Source organism: Somniosus microcephalus, chromosome 24 (assembly GCF_052327205.1).
Source record: "Somniosus microcephalus isolate GS21.2 chromosome 24, FLI_Smic_1.0, whole genome shotgun sequence".
NCBI lineage: Eukaryota > Metazoa > Chordata > Chondrichthyes > Squaliformes > Somniosidae > Somniosus > Somniosus microcephalus.
The window spans coordinates 61,582,323-61,597,495 of NC_141010.1; the positions used below are offsets into that span (position 1 = coordinate 61,582,323).

At 47.0% G+C, this 15,173-nt stretch overlaps 1 protein-coding gene across 3 annotated transcripts in view; it reads left to right on the forward strand.

Moving 5' to 3' along the window:
• Positions 1 to 15,173, forward strand: part of LOC147101507 (1-phosphatidylinositol 4,5-bisphosphate phosphodiesterase delta-3-like) — a 275,280-nt gene that overhangs the window by 68,466 nt on the left and 191,641 nt on the right. For all 3 annotated transcript variants that reach the window (XM_085966655.1, XM_085966656.1, XM_085966657.1), the window contains exons 3-4: positions 4,607 to 4,835; positions 7,358 to 7,487. In XM_085966655.1, the coding sequence (XP_085822781.1) occupies positions 4,607 to 4,835; positions 7,358 to 7,487 (359 nt within the window). The remainder of the gene's footprint in view (positions 1 to 4,606; positions 4,836 to 7,357; positions 7,488 to 15,173) is intronic.

Genomic DNA, 15,173 nt, shown 5'->3' on the forward strand with positions numbered 1-15,173 from the left:
CGTTTGCCTCGAAGGCGGTGTACGAACGATCCTCTGGTCTGATAGGGAGCTGGTGGTACGCTGACTTGAGGTCGATAGTGGAGAACACCCGGTATTGGGCGATTTGGTTCACCATCTCGGATATGCGGGGTAGCGGGTAGGCGTCTAGTTGGGTATAGATGTTGACTGTTTGACTATAGTCAATCACCATCCGCTTCTTCTCGCTACCCCTCACCACCACCACTTGGGCGCGCCACGGGCTGTTGCTGCGTTCAATAATGCGCTCCCTCAGGAGCCTGTCTACCTTGGTCGTGATAAACCGCCTGTCCTCCCAGCTGTACCTCCTGCTTTTGGTCGCTATTAGCCGGCAGTTAGGGGTAAGGTTCGCGAATAGCGAAGGCGGCTTTACCTTCAGGGTAGCCAGACCGCACACTGTGAGGGACGGCTGGGTCCCACCGAAATTGAGCGTGATGCTTTGGTGGTGGCACTGAAAATCCAGGCCGAAGATCACGCTCACACATAAATCCTTCATAATTAACAGTTTAAAATTATTATATACAGTGCCTTTAACGGACAATCGTACCGCGCAGTAACCCGCAATAGTCGATATCTGGGTTTTGTCGGCCATAGAGATCGTGCCCTGAGTAGGGACTATAGTTAGAGAGAGTCGTTGTACCAGATCAGGGTGAATGAAGCTCTCCGTGCTCCCGCTGTCAATTAAACATTTAACCTTGCACCCGTTTACCTCGATGTCCACCATCGATTTGGATAGTGGGTGCGGTCTGGACTGGTCCACTGTGATCGACGCCACTGTAGGGCCCTGTTCGGGACAAGATGGTGGGCCACACGAGGCCGGGTAAGATGGCGTCCACGATGCCTGCTCGCGAGATGGCGGACCCCACGAGGTCGGACAAGATGGCGTCCAAGATGGCCGCTCCCACGGCGCGCACGCGGCGGTGGCGGTTTTGCCTGTGGGGTTCCCTCTGCACACCTTCCCAAAGTGCCCCTTCTTACCGCATTTACAGCAGGTGGTGCCTTTCGCCGGGCACAGGTTCCTGGTGTGCTTCGGCTGCCCGCAGAAGTAGCATTTGGGGCCCCGATGCGTCGCGGCGGTCGTAGGGCTTCTGTGGGGAGAGCAGGGCCCCGATGGTGTTGGGCTACCGGGCGGGGAAGCAGAGGCGGCGTGGGCCGCGCGGCCTGACGAGCAGGAGTCAGAGTTCTTCTGAGCCACATCCAGCGATCGCGCTGTGTCCACAGCCTGTGTCAGATCTAGGACCGTTTTCTCTAGCAATCTCTGCCGGATGTAATTAGAGCTAAGGCCTGCGATAAAGGCATCCCGAATAAGCTCGTTTGTGTATACCGTGGCTTTCGCGTCTTTGCATTTGCAGTCTTTGCCAAGCACTTTTAGGGTGACTAGAAAGTCCTCTAGCGACTCTCCTGGTCGCTGTGTGCAGGTAGCAAGCAGATGCCTGGTGTACACCTCGTTGGTAGGCCACTGATAGTGGGCCTTTAGAATGTTGCAGGCATCCAGGTAGGTGGCGGCGTCTTGTATGAGTGGAAAAACCCGGTGGCTTACCCGATTCTGCAGGATCCCGAGTTTCACATCTCCGGTGGCTTTAGAGGCTGTGACGGCTTCGGATTTGGCCATAAAAATTCCAAGCACTGGAACCAGTGTCCAAACCGTGCCGATGCATCCGAAGCATGCGGGTCCAAATCCAAGCGTTCTGGTTTCAAAAGTTGATCCATCGTTAAAAGTTTGCTAATAAAATTGATGCGCCTCAATAACTTCAAGGCTCAAAGTTAACTGGATAAAACAAGACTTTTATTAGCAAAGAAAGATGCCTGTGTCTTCACCTAGCATTCTGCTGTTCTGCTGCAAGACAAGCCTGGGCTTGTCTTAAGTAGGGCCAGGTATGGGCGGAGCCGACACATCCAATGGGGAGAAAGGGGGCGGTGCACTATATACAATACAAGGTAAAACACCGGAGCAGGCAATACAATATGTGTAGTTAAATACAGAGTCTGATGAATGACATATTTCATCACAGTGAGCAGCGCTGTTCACTGGGCCGTGCAGCACTGCCGCGATGGAAGACTCCTTCCCTCCCTTAAAAGGAAGGGCCATCACTGCAGGCTCTGCAAGGGGCAAACTTACCTGGGCCCCGACGGCAGCCACGATCCGGCCCGGTCAGCCCGATGGACTGCAGCCGAGTGCCGGGCTTTAAGTATCAAACCGAAGTGCCTGGTCTCCCGATGAACGCCTCCTGCAGCTGCCGGTATTTTCGCCCAGCGATGCTGCGGGGGGCGGAACCGAAGTTCGGGCCTAGGGCGATGCGCACGGCAATGATGTCACAATCTCCGGGCGCAGGTGATCGGGGCACAAAGCAAACCTCCCGCCTATAGCGGGAGTCGATCTCGCTGCGCCTGGTTGGTAAGTGCTTAGTGCCCCGTTATCGCCCCCCGGAGGCAATAATTGGGGAGGGGGGGCTAACGAGGCAAATTTCTAGGCCCTAATCTCAATGTCATTGCACTTGTAAATAGCTAACACACCACACAGTTAGACACACAGCTGGGTGCAGGGAACAGTGCATTACGCAGAGAGATGTGTGTACTGGACAGTGTGTTACACAGAGAGAGATGTGTGTACTGGACAGTGTGTTACACAGAGAGATGTGTGTACTGGACAGTGTGTTACACAGAGAGAGATGTGTGTATTGGACAGTGTGTTACACAGAGAGAGATGTGTGTACTGGACAGTGTGTTACACAGAGAGAGATGTGTGTACTGGACAGTGTGTTACACAGAGAGAGATGTGTGTACTGGACAGTGTGTTACACAGAGAGATGTGTGTACTGGACAGTGTGTTACACAGAGAGAGATGTGTGTACTGGACAGTGTGTTACACAGAGAGAGATGTGTGTACTGGACAGTGTGTTACGCAGAGAGATGTGTGTACTGGACAGTGTGTTACACAGAGAGAGATGTGTGTATTGGACAGTGTGTTACACAGAGAGAGATGTGTGTACTGGACAGTGTGTTACACAGAGAGAGATGTGTGTACTGGACAGTGTGTTACACAGAGAGAGATGTGTGTACTGGACAGTGTGTTACACAGAGAGATGTGTGTACTCGACAGTGTGTTACACAGGGAGATGTGTGTACTGGACAGTGCGTTACACAGAGAGAGATGTGTGTACTGGACAGTGTGTTACACAGGGAGAGATGTGTGTACTGGACAGTGTGTTACACAGGGAGAGATGTGTGTACTGGACAGTGTGTTACACAGAGAGCTGTGTGTACTGGACAGTGTGTTACACAGAGAGCTGTGTTTACTGGACAGTGTGTTACACAGAGAGATGTGTGTACTGGACAGTGTGTTACACAGAGAGATGTGTGTACTGGACAGTGTGTTACACAGAGAGAGATGTGTGTACTGGACAGTGTGTTACACAGGGAGAGATGTGTGTACTGGACAGTGTGTTACACAGGGAGAGATGTGTACTGGGCAGTGTGTTACACAGAGATGTGTGTACTGGATAGTGTGTTACACAGGGAGATGTGTGTACTGAACAGTGTGTTACACAGGGAGATGTGTGTACTGAACAGTGTGTTACACAGAGAGAGATGTGTGTACTGGACAGTGTGTTACACAGGGAGATGTGTGTACTGGACAGTGTGTTACACAGGGAGATGTGTGTACTGAACAGTGCCTTACACAGGGAGATGTGTGTACTGGACAGTGTGTTATGCAGAGAGAGATGTGTGTACTGGACAGTGTGTTACACAGGGAGATGTGTGTACTGGACAGTGTGTTACACAGGGAGATGTGTGTACTGAACAGTGTGTTACACAGGGAGATGTGTGTACTGGACAGTGTGTTACACAGGGAGATGTGTGTACAGAACAGTGCCTTACACAGGGAGATGTGTGTACTGGACAGTGTGTTATGCAGAGAGAGATGTGTGTACTGGACAGTGTGTTACACAGAGAGATGTGTGTACTGTACAGTGTGTTACACAGAGAGATTTGTGTACTGGACAGTGTGTTACACAGGGAGCTGTATGTACATAATCTAGGCTAACACTCCAGTGCTGTACTGAAGGAGTGCTGCATTGTCGGTGGTGCTGTCTTTCAGATGGGACATTAAACCGAGGCACTGCTCTCTCAGGTGGATGTAAAATATCCCATGGCACTATTTCAAAGACGAGCAAGGGCATATGCCCAGTGTCATGGCAAATATTTATCCCTCAACCAACATCACTAAAACATATCTGGTCATTATCACATTATTACTGTTTGTGGGATCTTGCTGTGCACAAATTGGCTGCCACATTTTCCACATTACACCAGTGACTACACTTCAGAATTACTTCATTGGCTGTAAAGTAATTTGGGACGTCCTGAGGTTGTGAAAGGTGCTATAGAAATGCAAGTCTTTCTCTTTAACAGTGTTTTGCATCTTTATGCATTGAGCAATGTGTTAGAGGGAGTTTCATGGCGTTTCCTGGTGGGAAATACTGTTAGTTGCTGGGACATTCCAGATTCCCGGCCAATCCGTGAAGAGAAATCTTTTCCCAGGTGATTTTCAGAAGCTCGTCCATTGCTAATCTCTTGTCTGATTTTTCAGTCTCGGTGATGGATATCCGGGATGTCCAAGAGGGTCACCGGTCGGAGGTGATGAAGAAACATGGCAGCAGCTTCTCCGAGACACGGTGCTTCACCATCGTGTTCACGGGCAGCCGGACCACCCTGGACCTGGTGGCAGCATCGGAGGAAGAAGGGAGGCGATGGGTTCATGGGCTTAAAAAACTGAGGAAAAAAGCAGAAACCATGAGCCAGCGAGATAAAATTCACCAATATCCTTTGTGAGCTGTTTTCTTCGATCAGATACAGTAACGGGTCATTTAACAAGTCCACATTGCCTGAAACCATGGGCAGTGATCATCTGAATACATACTTTGGTTCTGTCTTCACAGAGGAGGACACAAATAACCTCCCAGAGATGTCGGGGAACATAGGGTCTAGTGAGAGGGAGGAACTGAAAGAAATCAGTATTTGTAGGGAAATGGTGTTAGGGAAATTGATGGGCTTGAAGGCTGATAAATCCCCAGGGCCTGATAATCTACATCCTAGGGTACTTAAGGAAGTGGCCCTAGAAATAGTAGATGCATTGCTGGTCATCTTCCAAAATTCGATAGACTCTGGAACAGTTCCCATGGATTGGAGGATAGCTAATGTTACCCCACTATTCAAAAAGGGTGGTAGAGAGGAAACGGGGAATTATAGACCGGTAAGCCTGACATCGGTAGTGGGGAAAATGCTAGAGTCCATTATAAAAGATGTAATAGCAGAGCACTTGGAAAACAGTGACAGGATCGGACAAAGTCAGCATGGATTTACAAAAGGTAAATCATGCTTGACTAATCTACTGGAATTTTTTGAGGATGTAACTGGTAGAATAGATAAGGGAGAACCAGTGGATGTGGTGTATTTGGACTTTCAGAAGGCTTTCGATAAGGTCCCGCATAAGAGATTAGCGTGTAAAGTTAAAGCACATGGGATTGGGGCCAAGGTACTGACTTGGATAAAGAACTGGTTGGCAGACAGGAAGCAAAGAGTTGGAATAAATGGCTCTTTTTCCGAGTGGCAGGCAGTGACTAGTGGGGCACCGCAGGGATCGGTCCTGGGACCCCAGCTATTCACAATATATATAAATGATCTAGACGAGGGAACTAGATGTAATATCTCCAAGTTTGCAAACGACACAAAGCTGGGTGGGTATGTGTGCTGTGAGGAGGATGCCGAGAAACTCCAGTATGATTTGGACAGGTTGAGTGATTGGGCAGAAGCATGGCAGATGCTGTATAATGTGGATAAATGCGAGGTTATCCACTTTGGTGGCAAAAACAGGAAGGCAGATTATTATCTGAATGGCAATAGATTGGGAGAAGGGGAAGTGCAACGAGACCTGGGTGTCCTTGTGCACCAGTCGCTGAAGGTAAGCATGCAGGTGCAGCAGGCGGTTAAGAAGGCAAATGGTATGTTGGCCTTCGTAGCGAGAGGGTTCAAGTACAGCAACAAGGATGTCTTGCTGCAGTTGTACAGGGCCTTGGTGAGACCACACCTTGAGTATTGTGTGCAGTTTTGGTCACCTTATCGGAGGAAGGATGTTCTTGCCATGGAAGGAGTTCAGGGAAGATTCACCAGACTGATACCTGGGATGGCAGGAATGACGTATGAGGAGAGATTGGGTCGATTGGGCTTGTACTCGCTGGAGTTTAGAAGAATGAGAGGGATTCTCATTGAAACTTATAAAATTCTAACAGGACTAGACAGACTAGATGCAGGAAGGATGTTCCCGATGGTCGGGGAGTCCAGAACCAGGGGTCACAGTCTAAGGATAAGGGGTAAGCCATTTAGGACAGAGATGAGGAGGAATCTCTTCACCCAGAGAGTGGTGAACCTGTGGAATTCTCTACCACAGAGGGTGGTGGAGGCCAATTCATTCAATATATTCAAGAAGGAGTTGGATATATTTCTTAAGGCTAAAGGGATCAAGGGATATGGGGAGAAGGCAGGGACAGGGTACTGAATTTGGATGATCAGCCATGATCTCATTGAATGGCGGAGCAGGCTCGAGGGGCCGAATGGCCTACTCCTGCTCCTATCTTCTATGAATTTCCCGTATACACTGTCAGAAATGGGGACTGTAAGATTATCCCTAAAGAGGGCAATGTTTAGACTGTGTAGTACAATGATTAGTGGTACAAGTCTTGTGTGTGTGTGTGTGTGTATACGTGTTTGTGTGTATATGTGTTTGTGTGTACGTGTGTGTGTATACGTGTATGTGTGTGTATACATGTGTGTGTGTACATGTGTGTGTGGTGTGTGTGTATGTGTGGGGTGGTGTATGTGTGGTGTGTGTACGTGTGTGTACGTGTGTATGTGTGTGGCGTGTGTGTGTACGTGTGTGGTGTGTGTGTGTACGTGTGTGGTGTGTACGTGTGTGGTGTGTGTATGTGTGTGGTGTGTGGTGTGTGTGTACGTGTGTGGTGTGTGTGTGTACATGTGTGGTGTGTGTGTGGTGTGTGTGTACGTGTGTGTATGTGTGTGTACGTGTGTGGTGTGTGTGTGTACGTGTGTGGCGTGTGTGTGTGTGTATGTGTGTGTGGTGTGTGTGTATGTGTGTGGTGTGTGTGTGTGTGTGTATGTGTGTGGTGTGTGTTTGGTGTGGAGTGTGTGAAAGGGCTGGAGGAGTGCTCCACTGTCCATCTTCCTCTTTGTCCCAGACAGGTTGTGGGTGCTTCTCTAGAACTTTCAGTAAATTGAATGTTTCCCAGCACTCCTGTTTTTGAGTTACCTCCTTACATCAATCTACCTGGATCCATGAGTACCTCCGGAAGGCCGACAAAAATAAGGACAACAAAATGAGCTTCAAAGAGATTAAAAACTTGCTGAAGATGATCAACATTGAAACAGATGATGAATATGCTTACCAGGTCTTCAAGGTAAGAACCTGCCTGACTGGAGGGAGAGGGTGATTGTGGAACTGTGGTCCATCAGTGACTTCTGTCATATCCACAATGTCACAGCCGTGTGCTTTGTCAGACTGATCAAATCTCACTGTTACAAACCCAGCATATTTAAGTACTAAGGGTGGGTTCAATTGGTTTGTGTCTAATGTATCTTAGGAGTTCTCTCCCTCTGCCTGTTAGGCAAGGTAGGATCATGGGTGATACGAATTAACAGCGTTCCATTCGGATTGTACTTGGAATATTTTAGCTCCGAGCTCTGATGCTGTGTAAGCATGGTAGAACAAGATTTGCTCAGTGGGGAGTGACACCACTTCACTTCAGCTCAAATCACAGTGAAGGTGATCAAGCTCAGTGCACAGGGGGCTAAAGGGGGGGAGGAGCTAAACACGATCAAAATCACTAAGGAAGTGGTACTCAGTAAAATAATGGGACTCAAGGCGGATAAATCACCTGGACCTGATGGCTTACATCCTGGGGTCTTGAGGGAAGTGGCGGTAGGGATTGTGGATGCATTGGTAATAATTTTCCAAAACTCCCTGGACTCGGCAAAGGTCCCGGCAGACTGGAAAACTGCTAATGTAACACCCTTATTTAAAAAGGGCAGTAGACAGAAGGCTGGAAACTATAGACCGGTTAGCCTAACATCTGTGGTAGGTAAAATTTTAGAGTCCATTATTAAGGAGACAATAACAGGACATGTGGATAATCATAATTTAATAGGACAAAGTCAGCATGGTTTTATGAAGGGGAAGTCATGTTTGACAAATTTGCTGGAGTTCTTTGAGGAAGTAACATATAGGGTGGATAAAGGGGAACCAGTGGACGTAGTGTATTTAGACTTCCAAAAGGCATTTGACAAGGTGCCACACAAAAGATTATTGCTTAAGATAAAAAATCACGGGATTGGGGGTAATATTCTGGCATGGATAGAGGATTGGCTATCTAACAGAAGGCAGAGAGTTGGGATAAATGGTTCATTCTCAGACTGGCAATCAGTAACTAGTGGTGTTCCACAGGGGTCAGTGCTGGGTCTCCAACTCTTTACAATCTATATTAATGATTTGGAGGAGGGGACCGAGTGTAACATATCAAAGTTTGCAGATGATACTAAGATGGGAGGGAAAGTAGTGAGTGAGGAGGACATAAAAAACCTGCAAGGGGACATAGACAAGCTAAGTAAGTGGGCAGAGATTTGGCAGATGGAATACAATACTGGAAAGTGTGAGGTTATGCACTTTGGCAGGAAAAATCGTAGAGCAAGTTATTATCTTAATGGCAAGAAACTGGAAAGTACTGAAGTACAAAGGGATCTGGGGGTCCTGGTGCACGAAACTCAAAAGGTTAGTATGCAGGTGCAGCAAGTGATTAAGAAGGCCAATGGAATGTTGGCTTTCATTGCTAGGGGGATAGAATATAAAAATAGGAAGGTATTGCTTCAGTTGTACAAGGTATTGGTGAGACCGCACCTGGAATACTGCGTACAGTTTTGGTGTCCATACTTAAGAAAGGACATACTTGCTCTCGAGTCAGTACAAAGAAGGTTCACTCGGTTAATCCCGGGGATGAGGGGATGGACATATGAGGAGAGGTTGAGTAGATTGGGACTCTACTCATTGGAGTTCAGAAGAATGAGAGGCGATCTTATTGAAACATATAAGATTGTGAAGGGGTTGGATCGGGTGGATGCAGGGAAGATGTTCCCGATGATGGGTGAAACTAGAACTAGGGGGCATAGTCTTAGAGTAAGGGGCTGCTCTTTCAAAACTGAGATGAGGAGGAACTACTTCACTCAGAGGGTGGTAGGTCCATGGAATATGCTGCCCCAGAAAGCTGTGGAAGCTACATCATTACATAAATTTAAAACAGAAATAGACAGTTTCCTAGAAGTAAAGGGAATTAAGGGTTACGGGGAGCGGGCAGGAATTTGGACATGAGTCTAGGTTCGGATCGGTCATGGCCCTGTGGGTAGCGGAGCGGGCCCAGGGGCCGTGTAGCCTGATCCTGCTCCTATTTCGTGTGTCTAATTCTGTTAGATTCAGGAGATGGTTCTGTGATAGTGGATTGGCGGTTAGGATCAGATCAGCCATGATCTTATTGAATGGCGGAGCAGGCTCGAGGGGCCGATTGGCCTACTCCTGCTCCTATTTCTTATGTTCTTATGTTCTCAAGGTTCCCGTTTGTTACCTGTGCCACCAGGCTTCCTGCAATCTTTTTATTAGGTCTCTGAACAGCACCAGCCCTTCCTCTTTAATGTTTTGATGTCTTCAGACGTCTCTTTTAGTAACTGCATGGTCCCCGCACCTTTCAAGCCACACCATGTGTCTTCCTGATGGACCTCTAATGGGCGTATCACTAGGTAACTTCTGAAGTGCTAAGATGTCCGCATAAAAATCAGGACAGGATTCTCCAACCCTCCTCAAACAAGGAAGCACATTCTCCATCCCCAGAGCTGTTATTTATCATATGGATAACCTTCTAGCACAAACTGCAGTGTTAATTATGGAGTTCGGAAAGTGACTCCATTGGGGCTCTCATTGGGCTTCTTTACAGATCAAATATGATCCACAGATCAGCCACATGGAAAGGTGTTAGGACCAAATCCCATTAATTATTGTTGGAGTTCTACAAATACCTTTGACTGCCACTCCTGTGATTATGCTCAGATTTACAACCAGCTCTATATCACACACATAACACACCACAGATTAGATATCCAGCCAGCAGATTAACCGGCACACATCCAACATCGTTTTACAAATATTGTTCAAAAGTTAATTATCTAAAGTTTCTGCGAATAATCAGATGCTGAGTGCTTGCTTGGTTTCCACCTGTTGTATGGGGCAGAGCAACTTACAGCACTTAACGTTGGGTCTAACCAGGTGACTCGTACTCCTCTCCATTCCTCTTTCCTAACTCTCTCAGACCAGTCAACCCCATCACTACTGGGTATGGGGCAAAACTACTGCCAATAGCACTGCTGCACCTAACTGGGAATAGAAGATAGGAGCAGGAGTAGGCCATTCGGCCCTTCGAGCCTGCTCCGCCATTCAATAAGATCATGGCTGATCAGCACTCAAGCACTGAGGAGCACTGCTCAATATCAACACTGAAATGGGACAGTATAAATTGTCCATCACAGATTATCCTTCACCTGGAGCGTAAAATCAATCACCAAAGCAAAAACAGAAAGTGCTCCCAGGATTATTGACGGCCATCACTGAAGATGGTGGGACCTCGGTCCTAGTTAGACCATGGCCTCGAGACCATGGGACTCCAGTAGCGGTACACAGTGCCCCATCAATGTTCATTGCAGCTTGCGGTTGAAAGTGCTGGTATCAGCCTGAACCGTCATGGTGTTAGTAGAGCACATAACTGAGAATCTCGAAATACAAAAAATGTTCAGCTCATCAAACCACCAGAAGCAACAAGCCTCTCTTCTAAATCCTATCTGTAGCTGCTGCAGCAACACCACACCAGCTTGGGTGATGGTTTGGTGGTTGCGGTTAAAGTTAGGTTGTGGTTTAGTGGGAGCTATTTTCATGTGTTTTGAGATTCCTGAAAGCCCACAGATCCTGATCAGGACCGGACTAGGAAGGGCTTAGATTATGGTTTCCTGGGTGATTCTGTTCTGCATCCATGAAAGAAAGCAGAGAGAAATAAAGAACTTACATTTATATAGCAACTTCAGGACATCCCAAACTGCTTTACATAGAAGACAGGAGCAGGAGTAGGCCATTTGGCCCCTCGAGCCTGCTCCGCCATTCAATGAGATCATGGCTGATCACAGAATCACAGAATCCCCACAGTGCAGATAGAGGCCATTTCGGCCCATCGAGCCTGCACCGACACATATCCCACCCTATCCCCGTAACCCCACGTATTTAATCCCCTAACATTAAGGGTCAATTTATCATAGCCAAATCAACCTAACCCACACATCTTTGGACTGTGGGAGGAAACCGGAGCACCCGGAGGAAACCCACGCAGACACGGGGAGAATGTGCAAACTCCACACAGACAGTCGCCCGAGGCCAGATTTGAACCCGGGTCCCTGGTGCTGTGAGGCAACAGTGCTAACCACTATGCCACCGTGCCCCCCAATCATCCAAACTCAGTACTCAGTACCGCACCTTGAGCATTGTGTGCAGTTTTGGTCGCCTTATCTGAGGAAGGATATTCTTGCCATGGAAGGAGTGCAGCGAAGATTCACCAGGCTGATACCTGGGATGGCAGGAATGACGTATGAGGAAAGATTGGGTCGATTGGGATTATACTCACTGGAGTTTAGAAGATTGAGAGGGGATCTGATCGAAACCTATAAAATTCTGTCAGGCCTGGACAGACTAGATGCAGGAAGGATGTTCCTGATGGCCGGGGAGTCCAGAACCAGGGGTCATAGTCTAAGGATAAGGGGTAAGCCATTTAGGACTGAGATGAGGAGGAATTTCTTTACCCAGAGAGTGGTGAACCTGTGGAATTCTCTGCCACAGAAGGCAGTGGAGGTCAATTCATTAAATATATTCAAGAAGGAGTTGGATATATTTCTTAAGGCTAAAGGGATCAAGGGATATGGGGAGAAGGCAGGGACAGGGTACTGAATTTCGATGATCAGCCATGATCTCATCGAATGGCGGAGCAGGCTCGAGGGGCCGAATGGCCGACTCCTGCTCCTATCTTCTATGTTTCTATGTTTACCATGTCCCTGCCTTCTCCCCATATCCCTTGACCCCTTTAGCCTTAAGAAATATATCCAACTCCTTCTTGAATATATTTAATGAATTGGCCTCAACTGCCTTCTGTGGTAGAGAATTCCACAGGTTCACCACTCTCTGGGTGAAGAAATTCCTCCTCATCTCTGTCCTAAATGGCTTACCCCTTTTCTTTAGACTGTGACCCCTGGTTCTGGACTCCCCGCCATTGGGAACATCCTTCCTGCATCTAGTCTGTCTAGTCCTGTTAGAATTTTATAAGTTTCAATGAGATCCTCTCTCATTCTTCTAAACTCCAGCGAGTACAAGCCCAATCGACCCAATCTCTCCTCATACGTCATTCCTGCCATCCCAGGTATCAGCCTGGTGAATCTTCGCTGCACTCCCTCCATTGGCAAGAACATCCTTCCTCAGATAAGGCGACAAAAACTGCACACAATACTCGAGGTGCGGTCTCACCAAGGCTCTGTACAACTGCAGCAAGACATCCTTGTTCCTGTACTCAAACCCTCTCGCTACGAAGGCCAACATACCATTTGCCTTCTTAACCGCCTGCTGCACCTGCATGTTTACCTTCAGCGACTGGTGCACAAGGACACCCAGGTCTCGTTGCACTTCCCCTTTTCCCAATCTATTGCCGTTCAGATAATAATGTGCCTTCCTGTTTTTGCCACCAAAGTGGATAACCTCGCATTGATCCACATTATACTGCATCTGCCCAATCACCCAACCTGTCCAAATCATACTGGAGTTTCTCGGCATCCTCCTCACAGCACACACGCCCACTCAGCTTTGTGTCGTCTGCAAGCTTGGAGATATTACATCGAGTTCCCTTGTCTAGATCATTAATATATATTGTGAATAGCTGGGGTCCTAGCACCGATCCCTGTGGTACCCCACTAGTCACTGCCTGCCACTCGGAAAAATACCCGTTTTTTCCAACTCTTTGCTTCCTGTCTGCCAACCAGTTCTCTATCCAAGTCAGTACCTTGCCCCCAATCCAATGTGCCTTAACTTTACACGCTAATCTCTTATGCGGGACCTTATCGAAAGCCTTTTGAAAGTCCAAGTACACCACATCCACTGGTTCTCCCTTATCTATTTTACCAGTTACATCCTCAATAAATTCCAGTAGATTAGTAAAGCATGATTTACCTTTTGTAAATCCATGTTGACTTTGTCCGATCCTGTCACTGTTTTCCAAGTGCTCTGCTATTACATCTTTTATAATGGACTCTAGCATTTTCCCCACTACCGATGTCAGGCTTACCGGTCTGTAATTCCCCGTTTTCTCTCTACCACCTTTTTTGAATAGTGGGGTAACATTAGCTACCCTCCAATCCATGGGTACTGTTCCAGATTCCATCGAATGTTGGAAGATGATCAGCAATGCATCTACTATTTCTAGGGCCACTTCCTTAAGTACCCTGGGATGTAGATTATCAGGCCCTGGGGATTTATCGGCCTTCTATCCCATCAATTTCCCTAACACCATTTCCCTACAAATACCGATTTCTTTCAGTTCCTCCCTTTCATCAGACCCTATGTTCCCCGACATCTCTGGGAGGTTATTTGTGTCCTCCTTTGTGAAGGCAGAACCAAAATATGTATTTAATTGGTCTGCCATTTCTTTGTTCCCCGTTATAAACTCCCCTGATTCTGACTGCAAGGGACCTACGCTTGACTTCACCAATCTTTTTCTCTTCACATATCTATAAAAGCTTTTATAGTCAGTTTTTATGTTCCCTGCAAGCTTACTCTCATATTCTATTTTCCCCTTCTTAATTAATCCCTTTGTCCTCCTTTGTTGAATCCTAAACTGCTCCCAACCCTCAGGTTTACTGCTTTTTCTGCCCAATTTATATGTCCTCTCCTTGGATCATATGCTATCCCTAATTTCCCTTTTTAGCCACGGTTGAGTTTTATTTTTATGCCAAACTGGGATGAACAAATTTTGTAGTTCATCCATGTGGTCTTTGAATGTTTGCCATTGCCTATCCACCATCAACCCTTTGAGTGACATTCCCCAATCAATCCTACCCAACTCGCGCCTCATACCATCGTAGTTTCCTTTATTTAAATTCAGGACCCTAGTCTCTGAGTCAACTACTTCACTCTCCATCTTAATGAAGAATTCTATCATATTATGATCGCTCTGACCCAAGGGGCCTCGTACAACAAGATTGCTAATGAATCCTTTTTCATTACATAATACCCAGTCTAAGATGGCCTGATCTCTGGTTGGTTCCTCGACATATTGGTCCAGGAAACCATCCCGTAAACACTCCAGGAATTCCTCCTCCACAGTATTGTTACTAATTTGGTTAGCCCAATCTGTATGTAGATTAAAGTCACCCATGATGACTGCTGTGCCCTTATTGCACGCTTCTCTAATTTCCCTTTTAATGCCATCCCCAACCTCCGCATTACTGTTTGGAGGTCTATATACCACTCCCACTAACGTTTTCTGCCCCTTGGTATTTCTCAGTTCTACCCATACAGATTCCACATCATCAGAGCTAATATCCTTCCTTTCAATTGTGTTAATCCCCTCTTTAACCAGCAATGCTACCCCACCTCCCTTTCCTTTTTGCCTATCTTTCCTGAATATTGAATACCCCTGGATGTTGAGTTCCCAACCTTGGCCACCCTGGAGCCATGTTTCCGTAATCCCAATCAAATCATATTCGTTTACCTCTATTTGCGCAGCTAATTCATCCACCTTATTACAAATGCTCCTCGCATTAAGACACAAAGCCTTCAGGCTTGTTTTTTTAATGCTCTTAGACCTATTAGAATTATTATTTACTGTGGGCATGATTGATTTAAACCGTTGATTTCTCAGACTGCCACTTTTGTTTTTCTCCTTCCTATCTTTTGCTTTTATCCTTGTTTCCCTTTCCTCTGTCTCCCTGCTCAGGTCCCCAACCCCCTGCCATTTTAGTTTAAA